Source organism: Mobula birostris, chromosome 8, assembly GCF_030028105.1.
Source record: "Mobula birostris isolate sMobBir1 chromosome 8, sMobBir1.hap1, whole genome shotgun sequence".
NCBI classification, from domain to species: domain Eukaryota; kingdom Metazoa; phylum Chordata; class Chondrichthyes; order Myliobatiformes; family Myliobatidae; genus Mobula; species Mobula birostris.
This window is the reverse complement of record NC_092377.1, coordinates 2,117,392-2,139,190: the sequence shown is the minus strand read 5'-3', so window position 1 is coordinate 2,139,190 and position 21,799 is coordinate 2,117,392. Positions and strand designations below refer to the sequence as shown.

The 21,799-nt window shown below is 45.4% G+C and overlaps 1 protein-coding gene across 1 annotated transcript in view; it reads right to left on the bottom strand.

Moving 5' to 3' along the window:
* Positions 1-932, bottom strand: part of LOC140201977 (adenylate cyclase type 8-like) — a 147,087-nt gene extending 146,155 nt beyond the window's left edge. The window contains exon 1 of the mRNA XM_072266844.1: positions 120-932. Coding sequence (XP_072122945.1) covers positions 120-932 — 813 coding nt within the window. The remainder of the gene's footprint in view (positions 1-119) is intronic.
* Positions 933-21,799: the final 20,867 nt, after the last annotated feature.

The window sequence follows — 21,799 nt, the reverse complement described above, 5'->3', positions numbered from 1 at the left end:
GATATTGTCCAGGGGCAGACGGTGGAACAAGGCTGAAGATCGGGATGGCATGGATTGGGTGGGCGAAATGGGTCAATTTCTGAGCTGTGAGACACTAAAGCAAAAGCGCCGTCAGGTACCTGGTGAGCGAAAATGACACCTTGTGAGTAGCGGAATCCCTCGATGAGTAGGTGGCCGACTGATGAGAGGGTACCGGCTAGGATACTCCAGAGCAGCGGGAGGGGCAGCATGGTATAGGTGCCGAACACAATGTAGAGAATGTACCACGTCTCGTTGGTCTTCAAGCCCACCCCCACCACCAGGAGAATCTGCAGAGTCTGGTAGAACCAGGTGGCGAGGCCAATGTATTGCAGGTAGTTGTGCGAGACGGCGTCCTTGCCGGCCTGGACCATTAAACACAGCGTCGCTGAGAAGAGAATGATGAGGCCCGTTAGCCCGCTCTTCACAGGTTCGATCAGCTGGGGCGATAGGAAATAATACACGACCAGAATAGTGAACTTGGTCAAGCAGTCTATCAGGTTCATCATCACGACAGAATTCCGCCGCTGGCGAGCGAAGTAGCGTTGGTATAATTTCTCCAGCTCCTTAGATCTGAAGGATTGGTTTAAGGAGGGGAACAGTAGCCCCCGGTAACTGTAACCCGTCGACACGAAGAACTCTGTCACGTCTGCGGACTCGCTGTCCACGAAAGGATAGACGGAGCCCGCCTTGGTGGAGATATTAGACAGGATCTGCTGGTTGATTTTGTAAATGTATTCTTTCTTGATGGAGAAGTTGTACTTTGGGAAGCTGGCGGCATTGGACAGTGATTCCTTCCTCTTGCCGAAGAACCTGGTAATGCTTTGCCACTGGAATTCTTTTTGAGATTCGGCCTGGTCTTGAATCGGCCGCACGGAGACCTCGAACTCGGAACCCTCGTGTAATGTTTCCATTGTTGTGGTGGAGGGTCCAACTCCCCGAAGCTAACCACCGGCCTTATCGCCTTCAGCCATGCTGGCGACGGAGGAGCGCCATTCCTCTCGGTTTCTTTCCCAGCAACCACCCACCTCAAAGGGTCGCTAGACACTAGCAGCCAGTTCCAAATCCAACCATTGGACTTCGCTCATTACAAAGGCGAACAGGTCCACGACCCTCCACCGCCGCCCGATCTCCTACCCCGCTCTCTCTCTGCCCAAGGACAATTGTGACTCCTTCCCGCTACTGTCCTGTCACAATGGAGTGAGCACGCCGATATTGTTGGCTTTCGCCTGGTACGCAACAGTAGCGCTGCGCAGGAGGTCTTCAAAGAACGCGGAACTCACGCCGGCGGCGCACTCTGTGGGTGAAGAGCCATCAAAATCAATTAGCTGAATGCAGCGGTACTCCCCCGCTCCTCACGTAAACCCAACCGAACCACTGCAGGCGCAAGTAAAGCACGCAAGGCAATCGTAGAGCGTGGATAATAGTTCTTAGAAGTCTCAGATCGGAGTACATCAGAGAATCGCTTCCGTTTTATAGTCCTGCTCGAGCTCTCAAGTCTTGTTCCGCCGGTCTCTTAAATTTAAACCATCTCTCTCAGGTCAGCTTTTTGTGAATTATGCCCCTAAACTGTGAAATGCAACTCCGAAAACTATAAAGAACACAGACTCAATTACTTTCAAACTCCAGCTCAACCTATTTAATTAACCTTGCTCTTAACTAAGTTTTTGTCTTTTATTTCCATGTTTATTTTTATTATTTTATTTGCATGTTTACACTTTATCCCATGGTAAAAAGCTCCTATTGCTGGAGCTTTAGGAAAGCATCAAGTTGGGTAAGTCTCCTGGACCTGACGAGATGTACCCCAGGCTACTGTGGAAGGCGAGGAAGGAGATTCCTGAGCCTCTGGCAATGATCTTTGCATCATCAATGAGGATGGGGGAGCTTCCGGAGGATTGGAGGGTTGCAAATTATAAAATGCTCATGATAAAATGGCGGAGCAGACTCGATGAGCCAAATGGCCGACTTCTGCTCCTGATAAAATGGCGGAGCAGACTCGATGGGCCGAATGGCCGACTTCTGCTCCTGGTAAAATGGCGGAGAAGACTCGATGGGCCGAATGGCCGACTTCTGCTCCTTTGTCTTATGGTCAGATCTTGTTCCCTGATTCAAGAAAGGAAGCAGAGATAGACCAGGAAATTATAGACCAGTGAGTCTTACTTCAGTGGTTGGTAAGTTGATGGAGAAGGTCCTTAGAGGCAGGATATGTGAACATCTGGAGAGGCATAATATGATTAGGAATAGTCAGCATGGCTTTGTCAAAGGCAGGGCGTGCCTTACGAGCCTGATTGAAATATTTGAGGATGTGACTAAACACATTGATGAAGGTAGAGCAGTAGATGTAGTGTATATGGATTTTAGTAAGGCAAATGATAAGGTACCCCATGCAAGGTTTATTGAGAAAGTAAGGAGACATGGGATCCAAGGGGACCTTGCTTTGTCGATCCAGAATTGGCTGCCCACAAAAGGCAAAGAGTGGTTGTAGACAGGTCATATTCTGCATGGAGGTCGGTGACCAGCGGTGTGCCTCAGGGATCTGTTCTGGGGCCCCTTCTCTTCATGACTTTTATAAATGATCTTGATGAGGAAGTGGTGGGATGTGTTAGTAAATTTGCTGATGACAGAAAGGTTTCAGGTGTTGTGCACAGTGTAGAGGGCTGTCAGAGATTACAGCAGGACATTGATAGGATGCAAAACTGGGCTGAGAAGTGGCAGCTGGAGTTCAACCCAGATAAGTGTGAGGTGGTTCATTTTGGTCGGTCAAATACAATGGCAGAACATAGTATTAATGGTAAGACCCTTGGCAGTGTGGAGGATCAGAGGGATCTTGGGGTCCGAGTCCATAGGACACTCAAAGCTGCTACACAGGTTGACTCTATAGTTAAGAAGGCATATGGTGCATTGGCCTTCATCAACCGTGGGATTGAGTATAAGAGCCGAGAGGTAATGTTACAGCTATATAGGACCCTGGTTAGACCTCACTTGGAGTACTGTGCTCAGTTCTGGTTGCCTCACTACAGGAATGATATGGAAACCATACAAAGGGTGCAGAAGAGATTTACAAGGATGTTGCCTGGATTTGGGGAGCATTCCTTATGAGAATAGGTTGAGTGCAGGCACAGTATCAGTGGAAGAACAGTACACACATTCAAAGAACCGTTTAGACATGCTTGCAGTTTTATTACTCATTGAGCCAAGGACACAGGCTCAATTCCAGTTGCTGTCTGTGAAGACTTTGCATTTTCTCTCTGTGAGCGCATGGGGTTCCTCCTGGTGCTCCGATTTCCTCCCACATTCCAAACAGACGATGAAGTTCTGTAAGTTGTGGACATGCTATGTTGATGCCTGACGTATGGAGACACTTGCAGTCTGCCACCAATACACCATCAGATTTGGCCGTGATGGAAGAAACAGATTTCATGCTACTTTTCAATGCACTTGTGGCAAATAAAGCTAATCTTTATCTTTAAATCATGAACAAGTCAAAAATCTGCAGATGCTGGAAATCCAAGAAACACACTCACAATGCTGGAGGATCTCAGCGGGCCAAGCAGCATCTATGGAAAAGAGAATTTCAAAGTTTCCAGCCAAGACCCTTCATCAGGAGTGGAGGAAAAAACATGAGGAGTCGACTGTACTCTTTTCCATAGATGCAGCCTGGCCTGCTGAATTCCTCCAGTATTTTGTGTGTGTGTATCCTGAGGCCACGCCCTGTTGTCCGAGACTCCTCCACCATGGGAAACATCCTTTCCACATCTACTCTGTCCAAGCCTTTCAACATTCAAAAGGTTTCAATGAGATCCCCTCCATCTTCCTAAATTCCAGCGCATACAGACCCAGAGCCATCAAACGTCCCTCATATGATAACCCTGTCATTACCGGAATTATCCTTGTGAACCTCCTCTGGACCCTCTCCAATGCCAGCCCATCTTTTCTTAGATAAAGAGCCCCAAACTGTTCACAATATTCAAGATGAAGCCTCTCCAGTGCCTTATAAAGCCTCAGCATCACATCCTTGCTATTGTATTCTAGACCACTTGAAATGAATGCTAACATGCCATTTGCCTTCCTCGACACCGACACCTGCAAGTTAACCTTTAGGGTGTTCTGCACAAGAACTCCCAGATCCCTTTGCATCTCAGATTTATGGATTTTATCCCTATTTAGAAAATAGTCTGTACATTTATTTCATCTACAAAAGTGCATGACCATGCATTTTCCAACATTGTATTTCATTTGCCAGTTTCTTGCCCATTCTCCAAATCTGTCTAAGTCCTTCTGCACTCTATCCGTTTCCTCAACATTACCTGCCCCTCCACCAGTCTTCATATCATCTGCAAACTTGGCAACAAAGCCGTCTATTCCATCATCTAAATCGTTTATATCCAGCATAAAAAGAAGTGGTCCCAACACTGACCCCTACAGAACACCACTAGTCACTGGCAACCAACCAGAAAAGTATCCTTTTATTCCCACTCGCTGCCTCCTACCAATCAGCCAATGCTCTAACCATGCCAGTAACTTTCCAGTAATACCATGGGCTCTTAACTTAGTAAGCAGCTGCATGTGTGGCACCTTGTCAAAGGCCTTCTGTAAGTCCAAATATACAACGTCCACTGCATCTCCTTTATCTACCCTACTTGTAATCTCAAGAATTCCAACAGGTTCATTTGGCAAGGTTTTCCCATAAGGAAACCATGCTGACTTTGTTCTGTCTTGTCCTGTCTCACCAAGTACTCCATCACCTCGTCCTTAACAATTGACTCCAACATCTTCCCAACCACTAAGGTCAGGCTAACTGGTCTGTAATTTCCTTTCTGCTGTCTTCTTCCTTCCTTAAAGAGTGGAGTGACATTTGCAATTTTCCAGACCTCTGGAACTATGCCAGAGTCCAATTATTTTTGAAATATCATTTCTAATACCTCCACAATCTCCACCGTGACCTCTTTCAGAACCCTAGGGTGCAGTTCTTCTGGTCCTGGTGACTTAGGTCTTTCAGCCTTTTCAGCACCTTCTCCCTTGTAATAGTAACTGCACTCACTTCTCTTCCCTCACACCCTTCAACATCTGGCACACTGCTAGTGTCTTCCACAGAGAAAAATACTCTATTAGTTCATCTGCAACTTCGTTGTCCCCCATTATTATTTTTCCACCCTCATTTTCTAGCAGTCCTATATTGATTTTCACCTTTTATTTTTTTTAAATACTTGAAAATGCTTTTACTATCTACTTTGATATTGTTAGATAGCTTGCTTTCATATTTCATCTTTTCCCTCCTAATGATTCTTTTAGTTGTTTTCTGTAATTTTATTAAAAGCTTCCCACTCCTCTATCTTACTGGTAATTTTTGCATTGTTGTATGCCATCTCTTTTCCATTTACATTAGCTTTGGTTTAACTTGTCAGCCACAGGTGGACTATTTTGCCATGAGTATTTTTTCACTTATGGAATACATGTCCTGCACTTTCCTCATTTTTCCCAGACACATTGCTGCTCTGCTAACATCCCTGCCAGCATCTCCTTCCAATTTACTCTGACCAGCTCCTCTCTCATACCACTGTAATTTCCTTTACTCCACTAAAATACTACTATATCAGACTTTACTTTCTCCCTATTCATTTTCAAGTTGAACTCAATCATATTGTGATCACGTTGCCAAAGCGTATTTTAACCTTAAGCTCCCTAATCACCTATGGTTCGTTATATAACACCCAATCCAATATAGCTGATCCCCTAGATGACTCAATGACAAACTGCTGTGAAAAGCCATCTCATAGGCATTCAGCAAACTTACTCTCTTTGGGATCCATTACCATCCTGAATTTCCCAAGCTCCCATGACTATCTTAACATTGTCATTTTCACACATCTTTTCTATTTCTTGTGTTGGCACGTGGCCAAGTGGTTAAGATGTCGGTCTAGTGATCTGAAGGTCACTAGTTCAAGCCTCAGCTGAGGCAGCGTGTTGTGTCCTTGAGCAAGGCACTTAACCACACATTGCTCTGCAACGACACCGGTGCCAAGCTGTATCGGCCCTAGTACCCTTCCCTTGGACAACATCGGTGGCATGGAGAGGCATGAGCAACTGCCAGTCTTCCATACAACCTTGCCCAGGCCTGTGCCCTGGAAACCTTCCGAGGTGCAAATCCATGGTCTCACAAGACTAACGGATGCCTATTATTATATTTCTATTTCTCATTTGTAATCTGTGGTCCACATCCCAGCTGCTGTTTGAAGGCCTGTATATAACTGCCATCAGGGTCCTTTTACCCATGCAGTTTCTTAACTCAACCCACAAGGATTCAACATCTTCCGATCCTATCTCATATCCGTTTAATGATTTGAAGCCATTGTTACCAGTAGAGCCACAACACTCCCTCTGCCTACCTTCATACCCTCCGGTAGAACCTTACCAATCATTATTACAAGGAGTGATTCTTGTAACACCCCATTGCCAAGATATCCTTTCTGTCAACTACAACTTGATTTTATCCAATTACATTGTGTGCACTGTTATAAGTATTGTCTTGATGTTCTTAGTAGGTGGACTGAAGCATATCCCACCACAGATAACAAAGCCGATTCCGTAGTGCGTATTTTGTTGAAAGAAGTCATTCCGAGATTCGGGGTACCAACGCAAGTTGTATCTAACAACCGCTTTAAACAGACATTCCACTGTCCCCACAGACCACAGGCTGCCGGCCTGATTGAAAGGCCTAATGGGACGCTGATAAATTGGCTAAATTAGGACAAGAAACTGGTCAAAATTGGCTCAAAGTGCTACCGATAGTCTTGTTCCAGATGAGGACTCATTATCAGACCAAACATGGTCTGTCGGCAGCTGAAACAGTATATGGCAGATCATTAAGAACCACCCCCCCCCCCTCCGGAAGGCTGCCATGCCGACCCCGAAATTGCCTGAGATGGACTTGAATCAAATGTCAAATGAAATTATAGGGTATATCCTGGCACTAACCAAATCTCTCCAGGTGTGCATTCGCAGAAGGAGGCCCACTGGGAAGGAGAGGAAGTGGAAAGTGAACATCAAGTTCTCCCAGGAGACTTTGTTTTCGTAAAGAATCATCTTAGAAAGAAGCTGGAGCCTCACTGGAAAGGACCCTCCCAAGTGTCACTGACCACTCCAACGGCAGTCAAACTACAAGGACTTCCAAAATGGACATAACTAGGACATGTCAAACGTGTGGATTCATGACTAAGCTATTACTGTCTATATTTGTAATCTTAAGCACTTATATTGTAGTAACCAAGCCAAACATCTTCCTGTCACTTTGCTATAGTTATGCTGGGAAAACTAACTCATCTGCCTGCTGGGTGAATGCTGTGATTCCTCCCCATGGGAAGACAGGGGTTCCCCTAATCGCCATTCTGCTGAACAGCAGTGAACAATGGTCAGTCTGGGCTTTTCCTAATAACACTCAGACTAGTGAGGCCTAAAATTGCCCCAGTGATGTGACTGGAGACGGTGGGTGTAACTGCTTTGATAGTTAGTACATTCGTACCCCCGGAAAAAGCCACCCGATGGGAAGGTCAGACGTCATGTGCCTCCACCATTGTCAGATCTGACCAACCAGTAAAAGCTATCTGCTACTGTAATTTCAAAGGTAAGGGGACTTACTTTCTGGACAATAGTACCTGTGCCATTTATACAACGGCCGAACCACCGCGCTCCCTGAACGGAACTCAGTTGGTTTGCAGGGAAAGGGCCTACTTGTGGCTTCCAGGAGAGACAGCTAGCCGATGGGACACCCAACAAGAGAGCAGAAATTGGATGTGACGCTGTTTCCTGGCTTACCTTGTACCCCACATGCGAATGCTGAAAATCCTGGACCAGCACCCTTCCCTCCTACGGCAAAAGCGAGGAATCTCACAACCGGAGCACTTCTGGATGATAGCTTTCCCCTTCCACCGGGCAGCCCGCAATTCAAGGGAAATCATCAACCTGGCCGCAGTTTTGGAGGAGATGGCCAATAGTAACACTAAGGCCGTAGATGGCATCCAGGATCAGGTGAGGGCCATCACCGCTGAAATGATGGTGCTACAACAGACTGTTTTACAAAACCGAATGGCCCTCAATTTTGATCTGGCTGAAAAAGGAGGTGCATGTACTGCTATAGGAGAAGAGTGCTGCACCTACATCTCAGATGAATCGGAGAACATTACCTCTCTCTCCAGTCACATTCAAAAAGAGGTAAATAAAATCTGGAAAATCAGGGCTGACCTACATGGCTTTAGCTCAAAAGGGGGATGTTGGCCCTTCAGTGGCATCTTCACAGGATGGAGCGGTATACTGCTACATTATGCTATCATCATCACAGGAGTACTCATACTTACTGCACTTGTCCGATGTTTATGGCCCCTCGTCAGCTGGTGCTTTTGCCCTACACCCACAGGGATATTTATACAAGGTGCCCCCCTAGAAGGAAGGGGACCTCAGAGATACCAAGGTGCAAATGATGGGGATGGGGACTACGATGACATAGAAAGCCCTTTGGCTTATCCCAGAGCTTACTATCCACCCTCCTTACACGAATATGAAAATTAAGATGTACAACAACCCTGACAGTGATAATCCTAGATGTCATGGAATGACAAAAGGAGGGAATGAGGAGTTATATGCAGAATTAAAAGGGCTAAAAGCTAACTGACTTATTTGCAGCTTGGCTAATAACGTTGCAAAGATAACTAATGAACAAAAAAGTGCTTGTTGCATGGGAAAGCTGCCAAGGACGTTTAGCAACAATCAGAGTATGTATGTGATAATGAATGTATAACAGCATCCCCACAGAGCACTCGGGGGCTCATTTGACTTGTAGATTTTCCCAAACTCTGTGAATGGGGCACTGTGGTTCAACCGAGAACGCAAGCTTGCTAATAAACAGTATGTACTTTTAAGTAAGCTGTGTTTGACAATTATTTCCTGGGTCTGAACCTGAAGTCCTCTGGTAGAAAGGCAGATAGACAGAGTGAGGAATGAGCCACTGTTGAGGTTACAGCAACTGTGGAGTGAAGAATGTGTCTCTCATGAGGTGACAGGAATGTTGGAGGAATGAGTCATAATGAGGTCACAGTAATGATGGAGTGAGGACACAGCCACACATGAGCTGGCAGTAATGGAGTGAGGAATCCACAACTCATGAGTTGACAGTGCCGGTGGAGTGAGGAGTGAGTCACTCATGAGGTTGTTGTAATGGTGGAGTGAGGAATGAGAGACTCATGAGGTGACAAATGGTGGAGTGAGGAACACTCCTGCTGTGAGGTTACAGATCATGTTGTGATATATTTAAGTCAGATGCCGATGGTCACAGCACCCAGTGACGCACAGCTTTGTCCATCCTCTTTGACTCCATGGTAGTTCTGAACAACATCATGGATGATGTCCAGTGAAGTTGTGCTTTTTGTTTTAAGGACAGTCACCCATCTATGTTGTCATGGAGAGCTGCATCTGCCAGGGGTGCCAATAGAGACAAACACATCATGGGCACTTAAGAAAGGCATAGACAGACACATGGATGACTGAAAAATGGGGGGCTATGTCGGAGTGAAAGGTCAGAATGATTTGAGAGTTGGTTTAGTGGTTGGCACGATGTTGTGTGCTGGAAGTCCTATCCTGTGCTGCTTTATAGGTGGAGTGGTTAGGACAAAATGCAACAGGTTTATCCTTTGAGTTGGTCACTCATTACCTGTCACACGCCCATTCTGTTTCCTATATCCTGAAGGCTTGACCAGCGTAGTCAGTGGAGGTGCTTCTACTCTTTCTCAGTGGCTGACATTCTGGCCCACGCTCTGTGCTGCCATGAAGTTTTGTTCCCAACGGAGGGAAAATGATTGATCAGCTGAAGGAGGACACTGGGATGCAATGAGGAGATTTAATTGGCTATGTTTAGGGACTGGAGTCAACGTTGAGGCCACCAGAGGCTGCAGTCCCTTGCATCTTTCCCAAGAAGTTCCCTGGAATGGAGGGCCGTAGTTACAGGAGATTGGATCTGCTGGGTTATTCTCACTGGAACATATGAGTTAAGGATGAGCTCATAAGTAGAATATGATGGATCATACGCTTCTCAAAGAATAACTTTTTCATTCCCAGAATCATTTTTGTGAACCTCCTCTGAACCCTCTCCAATGTCAGCACATCCTTTCTTACAATACTCCAAGTGAGGCCCTACCAGTGCTTTATAAAGCCTCAGCAGTACATTATTGCTTTAATGTTTTATTCCTCTCATAATGAATGCTAACATTGTACTTGACTTCCTCACCACAGACCCAACCTGCAAGTTAACCTTTAGAGAATTTTGCACAACTCCCAAGTCCCTTTGCACCACAGATTTTTGAGTTTTCTCCGTTTAGAAAATTGTTTGTTTTTATTCCTTCTACCGAAGTGCATGACCATACATTTCTCAACACCATATTCTGACATTTCTTTGCCCATTCTCCTAATCTGTCTAAGTCCTTCTGCAACCTCCCTGCTTCCTCAACATTCCCTGCCCCTCTACCTATTGTCGTGTCCTTTTCAGGGCGGTTAGTCCACCTTTGGTCCCCACCTGGCACTCAGCTCTCACCTGTGGCTCCCCATAGCTGTTTGCATGCAACAGCGGCCACACCCCGGGCAACGGCTTTGACAAGCCGGCTAAACCAGGTGAGGGTAGCCGACGGGTTTCAAACCCTCGGTGTGATAGGGAGTTGTCTATCCCAGCATGTGAAGACAGACTCCGGCGGATTGAGCGGATGAGACCTATGGAAGGTCCAACAGTCATGAAGGCGGTCTCTGCAAGCGTCGTGGAACGTGTAGAGCAGGACAAGACACAGAAGACGTCCTGGTCATCCACTGCGCCTAGTCCCATCTCCAGCCATCTAGACTCTGTCTTGCCACTGGATCCAGATGGGAATTGGGAAGAGAAAGTGAGGCTGACGCTGCGCAACTCTCCCTCACTTAAATCCAAATCACGCGCTAGTCTTGACACCATCATAATGGTGTCGAGGTCCTCATTGACGTCAACGATGGACGAACAACCAACCTATTGTCGTATCGTCTACAAACCTGGCCACAAAGCCATTAATTCTGTCATCCTGATCATCCACGTAAAACGTGACGAACAGTCTGAACAACAACCCTTGCAGTGCAAAACTAGATACCAGCAGCCAATAAGCAAAGGCTCCCTTTATTCCCACTATTTGTCTCCTCCTGATCAGCCAATGTTCTATCCATGCTAGTATCTTTCCTGTAATACCACAGGCTCTTATCTTGTTAAGCAGCCTCATGTATGGTATCTTGTCAAAAGCCTTCTGAAAATTCAGGTACACAGCTTCTTTTGTCTGTCCTGTTTGTTACATCCTCAGTGAGTTCCAACAGATTTGTCAGGCAAGATTGTCCCTTAAGGAAACCATGCTGACTACTGCCTATTTTATCATGTACCTCCAAGTATCCAGAGACCTCATCCTTAATACCCAATTCCAATATCTTGCCAACCACTGAGGTCAGGCTAACTGCCCTACAATTACCTTTCTTCAGCCTGCCTTCCTTCTTGAAGAGCAGAGTGACATTTGTGATTTCCAGTCCTTCGGAACCATTCCAGAATCTCAGTGTTTCTTGAAGGATCATTACTAATGCCTCCACAATCTCTTCAGCTACAGCTCGATGACCTGGTCTGGTGAGGTGGTGATAGAGAGGAGCTATAGGCAAGTAGTCACACCAGGGTCTCGGGAGACAGATACTGTAAACGGGTAACAGTCAGGAGAGGGAAGGGCAAGATTCAGATACTAGAGAGTACCCCAATGGCTGTCCCCTTTAACAATAAGTATATCTGTTTGAGTACTGTTGGAGGGGGGGGGATGACCTACCTGGGGAAGCAACAGTGGCCACATCTCTGGCACAGAGTCTCGCCCTGAGGCTCAGAAGGGTAGGGAAAGGAAGAGGATGGCAGCAAAGATTGGGGACTCTATAGTTAGGGGGTCAGACAGGTGATTCTGTGGATGCAGGAAAGAAACATGGATGGTAGTTTGCCTCCCAAGTGCCAGTTTCCAGGATGTTTCTAATTGCATCCATGATATCCTGAAGTGGAAAGGTGATCAGCCAGGAGTCGTGGTACATATTGGTACCAATGACATAGGTAGGAAAAGGGAGCAGGTCCTGAAAGCAGACTACAGGGAGTTAGGAAGGAAGTTGAGAAGCAGGACCTCAAAGGTAGTAATCGCGAGATTACTGCCTATGCCACACGACAGTGAGTATAGGAATAGAGTGAGGTGGGGGATGAATGCGTGGCTGAGGGATTGGAGCAGGAGGCGCAGGGATTCAGATTTTTGGATCACTGGGATCCCTTTTGGGGCAGGTGTGACCTATACAAAAAGGACGGATTGCATTTGAATCCGAGAGGGACTAATATCCTGGCAGGGAGGTTTGCTAAAGCTACTGGGGAGAGTTTAAACTAGAATTACTGGGGGGGTGGTGGGAACCGAACTAAAGAGACGGAAGAAGGGGTGGTTAGCTCACAAATAGAGAAAGCTTGGAGGTACAGTGCAAGAGGGAGGATAGGCAGGTGATAGAGAAGGGACACGCTCAGACTGATGGTTTGAGATGTGTCTATTTTAACGCAAGAAACATCATGAACAAAGTGGACGAGCTTGAGAGCATGGATCAGTACTTCGAGCTATTCCAGAGACTTGGATGGTGCAGGAGCAGGAATGGCTACTTCAAGTGCCAGGCTTTAGGTGTTTCAAAAAGGACAGGGAGGCAGGCAAAAAAGGTGGGGGTGTGGCACTGTTGATCAGAGATGGTGTCACGGCTGCAGAAAAGGAGGAAATCATGGAGGGATTGTCTACTGAGTGTTTTTTTATATACCTCCCAATAGTAACAGGGATACCGAGGAGCAGATAGGGCGACAGATTCTGGAAAGGTGTAATAATAACAGGGTCATAATGGTGGGAGATTTTAATTTCCCAAATATTAATTGTCATCTCCCTAGAGCAAGGTGATTAGATGGATGGAGTTTGTTAGGTGTGTTCAGGACGTTTCCTGACGCAATATGTAGATAAGCCTGCAGCAGGAGAGGCTATACTTGATCTGGTATTGGAAAATGAACCTGGTCAGGTGTCAGATCTCTCAGTGAGAGAGCATTTTGGAAATAATGATCATAATTCCATCTCCTTTACCATAGCATTGGAGAGGGATAGGAATCAGGCAGGAACTTGGAAGCATAAATTGGAAACAGATGTTCTCAGGGAAACATACGGAAGAAATGTGGCAAGTGTTCAGGGGATACTAGTGTGACGTTCTGCATAGGTACGTTCCAATGAGACGGAAAGGATTGTAGGGTACAGGAACCATGGTATAAAAAGGCTGTTGAAAAGTTAGTCAAGAAGAAAAGTTTACGAAAGGTTCAAAAAAACTAGGTAATGATCAAGATCTAGAAAATTAGATTAGATTATGCACACAGTCCTCGTTTATTGTCATTTAGAAATGCATGCATTAAAAATGATACAATGTTCCTCCAGAATGATATTACAAGAAACATAAGACAAACCAAGACTAAAACTGACAAAACCACATAATTATAACATGCAGTTACAACAGTGCAAAGCAATCCCATAACTTGATAAAGAGCAGACCATGGGCACGGTAAAAAAAAGTTGCAAAGTTCCGAAAGCCTCATCATCTCATGCAGACGGCAGAAGGGAGAAACTCTCCCTGCCATGAACCTCCAAGCGCCGCAAACTTGCCGATGCAGAACCATTGGAAGCACCCGACCGCAGCAGACTCTGGGTCCATCCAAAAACTTCGAGCTTCCGACCAGCCCTCCGACACCGTGCACCGAGCACTATCCTCTGCCGAGCGCTTCGACCCCACCCCGGCTGCTGAGCAACAAACAAAGCCGAGGACTTGGGGCCTTCCCCTCCGGAGATTCAGGATCACACAGTAGCAGCAGCAGCGAAGCAGGCATTTCAGAAGTTTCACCAGATGTTCCTCTGTGCTCTCACATCTGTCTCCATCAAATCAGGATTGTGCACAGCACCCTACTTGACGGATAACAGATATCACCACCGGAGCGGCCGCTGTGAGCTGCGTCGCGCCGCCATCTTCTCCTCCCTCTGGATATTTTAAGGCTAGCAGGAAGGAGCTTAAGAATGAAATTAGGAGAACCAAAGGAGCCATGAGAAGGCCTTGGCCAGCAGGATTAAGGAAAACCCCAAGGCATTCTGCAAGTATGTGAGGAGCAAGTGGACAAGACGTGAGAGAATAGGACCAATCAAGTGTGACAGTGGAAAAGTGTGTATGGAACCAGAGGAGATAGCAGAGGTACTTAATGAATACTTTGCTTCAGTATTCACTATGGAAAAGGACCTTGGCGAATGTAGGGATGACTTATAGCGGACTGAAAAGCTTGAGCATATAGACATTAGAAAGAGGATGTGATGGAGCTTTTGGAAAGCAACTTGATGGACAAGTCACTGGAACTGGACGAGATATACTTCAGGCTACTGTGGGAGGCGAGGGAGGAGATTGCTGATCTTTGCACCATCAATGGGGATGGGAGAGCTTCCGGAGGATTGGAGGGTTCAGATGTTGTTCCCTTATTCAAAAAAGGGAGTAGAGATAGCCCAAGAAATTATAGACCAGTGAGTCTTACTTCAGTGGTGGGTAAGTTGATGGAAAAGATCCTGAGAGGCAGGATTTATGAGCATTTGGAGAAGCATAATATGATTAGGAATAGTCAGCATGGCTTTGTCAAAGGCAGATCTTGCCTTACGAGCCTGATTGAATTATTTGGGGATGTGGCTAAACACATTGATGAAGGTAGAGCAGTAGATGTAGTGTATATGGATTTCAGCAAGGCATTTTATAAGGTACTCCTTGCTTATTGAGAAAGTAAGGAGGCATGGGATCCAAGAGGACATTGCTCTGCGGATCCAGAATTGGCTTGCCCACAGAAGGCAAAGAGTGGCTTTGGACTGATAATAACCTATGTTTCTCGAGCAACACTACCCTCTCTACCTTCCTGCCTGTCCTTTTCATACTCTGTGTATCCTTGAGCATTAAATTCCCAGCTATAACCTACTTTCTCATTTCTCCTTTATTTTTAACATACTTGAAAAAACCTTTACTATCCATTTTGACATTATTTGCTAGCTTGCTTTCAGATTTCATATTAAGCCAAAAAGATTGCAAAATAGATTCACAAGGATGTTGCTGAAGTTATAAAGGGAGACTAGATAGGCTGGTGCCTTTTATTCTTGGGGTGCTGGAGTCTGAGGACTGACTTTACAGAGGGGTACAGGTAAGATGAATAGGTACAGTGCTTTCCCAGGGTAGAAATCAAAAATTAGAAAACATGGGTTTAAGGTATGAGGGGAAAGATTTAGAGGAAAGGGGACCTGAGGAGCAACATTTCTCTCTTCACACAGAGGTGCAGAGAGAAGGCGAAGCGAGGGAGTAGTAGAGACAGGTGCAATTACAGTGTTTAAAAGTCACTTGGACAGGTACATGGATAGGAAAGTCTTAGATAGATAGATACTTTATTGATCCCAAATGAAATTACAGTGTCACAGTAGCATTACAAGTGCACAGATTTACAAATATTCAAATAGAAATAAGAAAGAATAAAAAATAAGTTACCTCAAACAGTTTAACTGGAGAGGGGGCCATTACTTTCCCGGTTACAAGTTGACTGAGTATAGAGCCTAAGGGCCAAGGTTAAGAATGACCTCATATAACACTCTTTGGAGCAGTGCTGTTGTCTTAGTCTATTTCTGAAAGTACTCCTCTGTTCAGCCAAGGTGGCACGCAGGGGGTGAGAAACACTGTCCAGAATTGCCAGGATTTTCTGGAGAGTCCTTTGTTCTACCAGATACTCCAGTGTGTCCAGTTTGACTCCTATAACAGAGCTAGCATTTCTAATCAGTTTAGTGAGCTTGTTGACATCACCCATGTTCATGCCATTGCCCCAGCATACCACAGCATAAAAGATTATACTGGCGACAACAGAAGGAGAGGCCTACATACTCCAAAGTACCTCAGTCTCACAGGAAGTAGAGGCAACTCCGACCCTTCTTGTTTACAGCCTTTGTATTGGTTCTTATCTCAAGTCTGTCATCCTGGTGTAGGTCCTCACTACATTGACATCCTCACCATCAATAGTCACAGGGAGCAGTGCAGTCTTAGTTTTCCTGAAGTCCATCACAATTGTCTTCCTAATGTTGAGCTGCAGGTGATTCAGCTTGCACTATTTGACAAAGTCCTCCACCAGGGCCCTGTATTCATCCTCCTGTCCTTCCTTTATACACCAACTATTGCTGAGTCATCAGAGAATTACGTGACTCAGTGTTCTATCTAAAGTCCGAGGTATAAAGAGACTGGAAGGGAGCCAATACAGTCCCCTGTAGGTTCCCCGTACTGCTTATAGCCATGTATGATACACAGCTCTGAAGAGCTGCTTGAACTGTGGTCTGCCAGTCAGGTCACCCATTATCCAGGATACAATGGAAGTGCCAACCTGCATTGAACAGAGCTTTTCCCCCAGCAATTAGGGCTATATGGTATCGAAAGCACTCGAGAAAGAAGATCCTCACAGTTCTGCCCTGCTTATCCATATATGAGTAAGCTCTGTTCAGCAGGTAGACGACAGCATCGTTGACTTCAATGTGTTCCTATAGGTAAATTGCAGGGGATCGAGAGCTGATTGAGGGTTGGAGGTGAGCCAGGACCACCTTCTCTAGGGTCTTCATAGTGTGTGAGCTCAGAGCCTCTGGATGGTAGTCATTCAAGACTTTTGGGTCTTCTTGAGTACTGGGTCCACAGATGATGTTTTTCACAGTTGGGACCTTTTCCAGGCTGAGACTCAATTTGAAAATGTACTGGAGAACTCCACACAGCTGCTCAGCACACTCTTTCAGGACCTTGGGGTTCACACCATCTGGTCTCAATGCTTTACCATGTCTGAGTTTCCCCAGAGCCCTTCTCACCTGCTCAGTAGTGAAGGTGAGTCCATGATGACTGGGGAGTAGGTGGAAGGCGGGGGCTGGGTGAGGTGAAGAACGGGACAATATGAGGAGGTGTGGATGATCAGGGCAAGGAGGGTATGTAGATAGTTCATCCAAATGTTGAACTGGAGGGGGGAGGAGGGAGGAGGGGAGGCATTGGTGCTGATGGAACATTGGGTGTCTCGCACCTAGGCTGGTGTCAGGTGGGAACAGGAGGGCAATCATCAAACCTATTGAAGAATTGGCTTAACTCATTACCTCATTCATGGCTGCATTCTGAGGCTCTACAGCTGGGCTGATTGAAGCTGGTGATGGTCTTACATTTAGAGTGGTTTGGGCTAAATGCAGAAGGCGAGCTCAGAAAGGCAAGCTGATTGGAGTGGACAAGGTAGACGGAAGGGCCCTGAATCCAGGTGGTCTAACTTTCTCTCCATGACTACTGTCTTCTATGACCAAACAAATTCTACCCACCAACTCAGTACGGGGTTCATGCAATTTAACTTTCTGAATCAGCCCGCCAGGAGCAACCATGCCAAATGCTTTACCCAGGTCCACATAGACAATATCCATTGCCCGATTCTCTTTAACCATCTTTCTAACTTTCTCCAAAACACTCAAAGACTGTAAGACATACCACCCCCTCTGCTGGAACGCTTCGTAGATCCAAGAAGAATGCAATTTTAACACAAGTTTTCTTTCACCTAACAGATGCTCTTCCCTTCAGTCATCTAAACAGGACCTCACTAGACAGAGAAGCTGCTCAGGTTTGTTTAACTTCAAATGATGAGGTAACAAAGTAATTGCTAATGCTTTTGGGAGTTAACCACTTGCTTTTAGAACATATAACAGTACAGTACAGCGCAGGGCTTTCAGCCCAAGATGTTGTGTCAACCTTTACTCCACTCCACAATCAGACTAACTTTTCTCTCCCATGCAACCCATAACCCGCGATCTTTCTTTCATCCACGTGCCTCTCTAAAAGTCTCTAATGTATCTGCTTCTACCACCACACCAGGCAGAGCATTCTAGCACAATCTCTACTTCTGACATCCCCATACTTCCTTCCAATCACCTTAAAATTACATGCTCTCATGATATTCATTTCAAACCTGGGAAAAAGGTGTTGGCTGTCCACTTTATTTAAGCCTCTCATAATCTTGTACATTTTTAAACCATAAGACCATGAAACATAGGAGCAGAATTAGGCCATTTGATCTATCGAGTCTGCTCCCCCATTCAATCATAGCTAATCCTTTTTTCCCCTCCTCAACCCCATTCCCAGGCCGCCTCCCCCCGCCATAACCTTTGATGCCATGTCCAATCAAGAACCTATCAATCTCTGCCTTAAATACACCCAGTGGCCTGGCCTCCACAGTTGTCTGTGGTCATGAATTCCACAAAATCACTACCCTCTGGCTAAACAAAATTTCTCTGCAAACAACAGGAATTCTGCAGATGCTGGAAATTCAAGCAACACACATCAAAGTTGCTGGTGAACGCAGCAGGCCAGGCAGCATCTCTAGGAAGAGGTACAGTCGACGTTTCAGGCCGAGACCCTTCGTCAGGTTTGAAATGACTATCATGAGAGCATGTAATTTTAAGGTGATTAGAAGGAAGTATGGGGATGTCAGAAGTAGAGATTGTGCTAGAATGCTCTGCCTGGTGTGGTGGTAGAAGCAGATACATTAGAGACTCTTAGAGAGGCACATGGATGAAAGAAAGATCGCGGGTTATGGGTTGCCTCTTAGGTTAGTCTTGACGAAGGGTCTCGACTGTACCTCTTCCTAGAGATGCTGCCTGGCCTGCTGCGTTCACCAGCAACTTTGATGTGTGTTGCCTAAAATTTCTCTGCATCTCTGTTTTAAATAGATGCTCCTCCATCATGACACTGTGCCCTCTTCTCCTAGCCTCCCTCACGATGGGAAACATCCTTTCCACATCTACTCTGCCTAGTCTTTTAACATTCAAAAAGTTTCAATGAGATCCTCCTCTCATCCTTCAAAATTCTAGCAAGTACAGATCCAGAGCCATCAAACATTCTTTGTGTGATAACTGTTTCATTCCTGGAATCATCCTTCTGAACCTTCTCTGGACTCTCTCCAATGCCAGCACATTTTTTTTATAGATGAAGAGCCCAAACTGTTCACATAACTCAAGGTGAGGTCTCACCAGTGCCTTACGAAGCCTCAGCATCACATTCCTGTTCTTGTATTCAAAACCTCTTGAAATGAATGCTAACATTGCATTTGCCTTCCTCACCACCGACTCTACCTGTAAGTTAACATAAGAGCATAAGAAATAGGAGCAGGAGTAGGCCATCCGGCCTATCGAGCTTCCCCACCATTCAATAAGATCATGGCTGATCTGTCTGTAAACTCAGCTCCATCTACCTGCCTTTTCCCCATAACCCTTAATTCCCTTACTATGTAAAAACCTACCTAACTGTATCTTAAATATATTTAGTGAAGAGGCCTCAACTGCTTCCCTGGGCAGAGAATTCCAGATTCACCACTCTCTGGGAAAAACAGTTTCTCCTCATCTCCGTCCTAAATCTTCTTCCCTGAATCTCGAGGCAATATCCCCTAGTTCTAGTCTCACCTACCAATGGAAACAACTTTCCTACTTCTATCTTACCTGTCCCTTTCAAAATTTTATATGTTTCTATAAGATCCCCTCTCATTCTTCTGAATTCCAGAGAGTATAGTCCCAGGCAACTCAATCTTTCCTCATAGGTTAACTCCTTCATCCCTGGAATCAACCTGGTGAGCCTCCTCTGCACTGCCTCCAAAGCCAGTATATCCTTCCTCAGGTATGGAGACCAGAACTGCACACAGTACTCCAGGTGCGGCCTCACCAGTACCCTGTATAGTTGCAGCATGACCTCCTTACTCTTGAATTCAATCTCTCTAGCAATGAAGGCCAACATTCCGTTTGCCTTAATAACCCATTGTACCTGCAAGCCAATTTTTTGCAATTCATGAACAAGCACTCCCAAGACCCTTTGCACAACAGCATGCTGCAATCTTTCACCATTTAAATAATAATCTGCTCTTCTATTATTCCTTCCAAAGTGGATGATCTCGCATTTACCAATGTTGTATTCCACCTGCCAGACCTTGGCCCACTCACAACCTATCTATATCCCTCTGCAGACTCTCCACATCATCTGTACAATTTGCTTTACCACTTAGTTTAGTGTCATCAGCAAATTTTGCTATGCCGCACTCAGTCCCACTCTTCCAAATCATCAATGTGAATGGTAAACAGCACTGACCCCTGCAGCACCCCACTCACCACTGACTGCCAACTGGAGAAACACCCATTTATACCAACTGCCTTCTCCCGGTTAACCAATCCACTAGCCATGCCAATACACATCCTCTGACTCTATGCATCCTTATCTTATTTATAAGTCTCTTGTGTGGCACCTTATCGAACGCCTTATGGAAATCCAAATATACGACATCCACCTGTTCCCCTGTATCCACTGCACTCATTATGTCCTCAAAGAACTCCAGTAAGTTTGTCAAACAGGACCTGCCCTTTCTGAATCCATGCTGCGTTTGTCTAATGGAACCACTCCTTTCTAAATGTTTCACTACTTCTTCCTTAATGACAGCTTCAAGCATTTTCCCAACTACAGATGTTAAGTTAACTGGCCTATTATTGCCCGTCTTTTGCTTACATCCTTTTTTAAAAAGTGGCGTGACATTTGCTGTCTTCCAATCCATCATGACCTGCCCAGAGTCTAGAGAGTTTTGATAAATGATTACCAATGCGTCTACTATAACCTCCGCCAGTTCCTTCAGCACCCTGGGATGCATCCCTATCAGGACTAGGGGACTTATTTACCTTCAGGCCCTCTAGTTTGCTCATCACTATCTCTTTAGTGACGGTGATTTTATCGAGGTCCTCACCTCCCATTTCGTCCATAACATCCTTCTTTGGCATATTAAACATGTCCTCCACTGTGAAGGCCGACACAAAATAGTTGCTCAATGCCTCAGCCATTTCCTTATCACCCAATATCAATTTCCCCTTCTCGTCTTCCAAGGGACCTACGTTGACTTTAGCCACCCTCTTCCGCTTTGTATATTTATAAAAACTTTTGCTATCTGTTTTTATATTTTGTGCTAATTTACTTTCATGCTAATTTCCCTTTCCTTATTTCTTGTTTAGTTGTTCTCTGTTGCTCTTTAAAGTTTTCCCATTCCTCCAGTCTCCCACTACTCTTTGCGACTTTGTACACGAGCTTTTAATTTGATATTATCTTTCATTTCCTTAGTTATCCAAGGCTAGCTCTCCCCACACTTACAGTCCTTACTTTTGACTGGAATATACTTTTGTTGAGCACTATGAAAAATCTCTTTGGAAGTATTCCACTGTTCCTCAACTATCGTACCAAATAGCCTGTGCTCCCAATCCACATTAGCCAACTCTTCCCTCATCCCGTTGTAGTCTCCCTTGTTCAAGCATAATACATTAGTTTTAGATTTAATTATTTCATCCTCCATCTGAATGCGAAATTCAGTCATACTATGATCGCTCTTTCCAAGAGGATCCCTGACTACAAGATTGTTAATCTTACCTGCCTCATTGCACAGGACTAGATCTAAGATAGTATTTTCCCTTGTAGGTTCACAAACATGCTGCTCAAGAAAGCCATCACGGATGGATTCTATGAAGTCTTCCTCAAGACTTCCTTGACTAACCTGATTCACCCAATCTATGTGGAAGTTAAAATCCCCCATGACAACTGCCGTTCCGTTCTTACAAGCCTCACTTATTTCTTG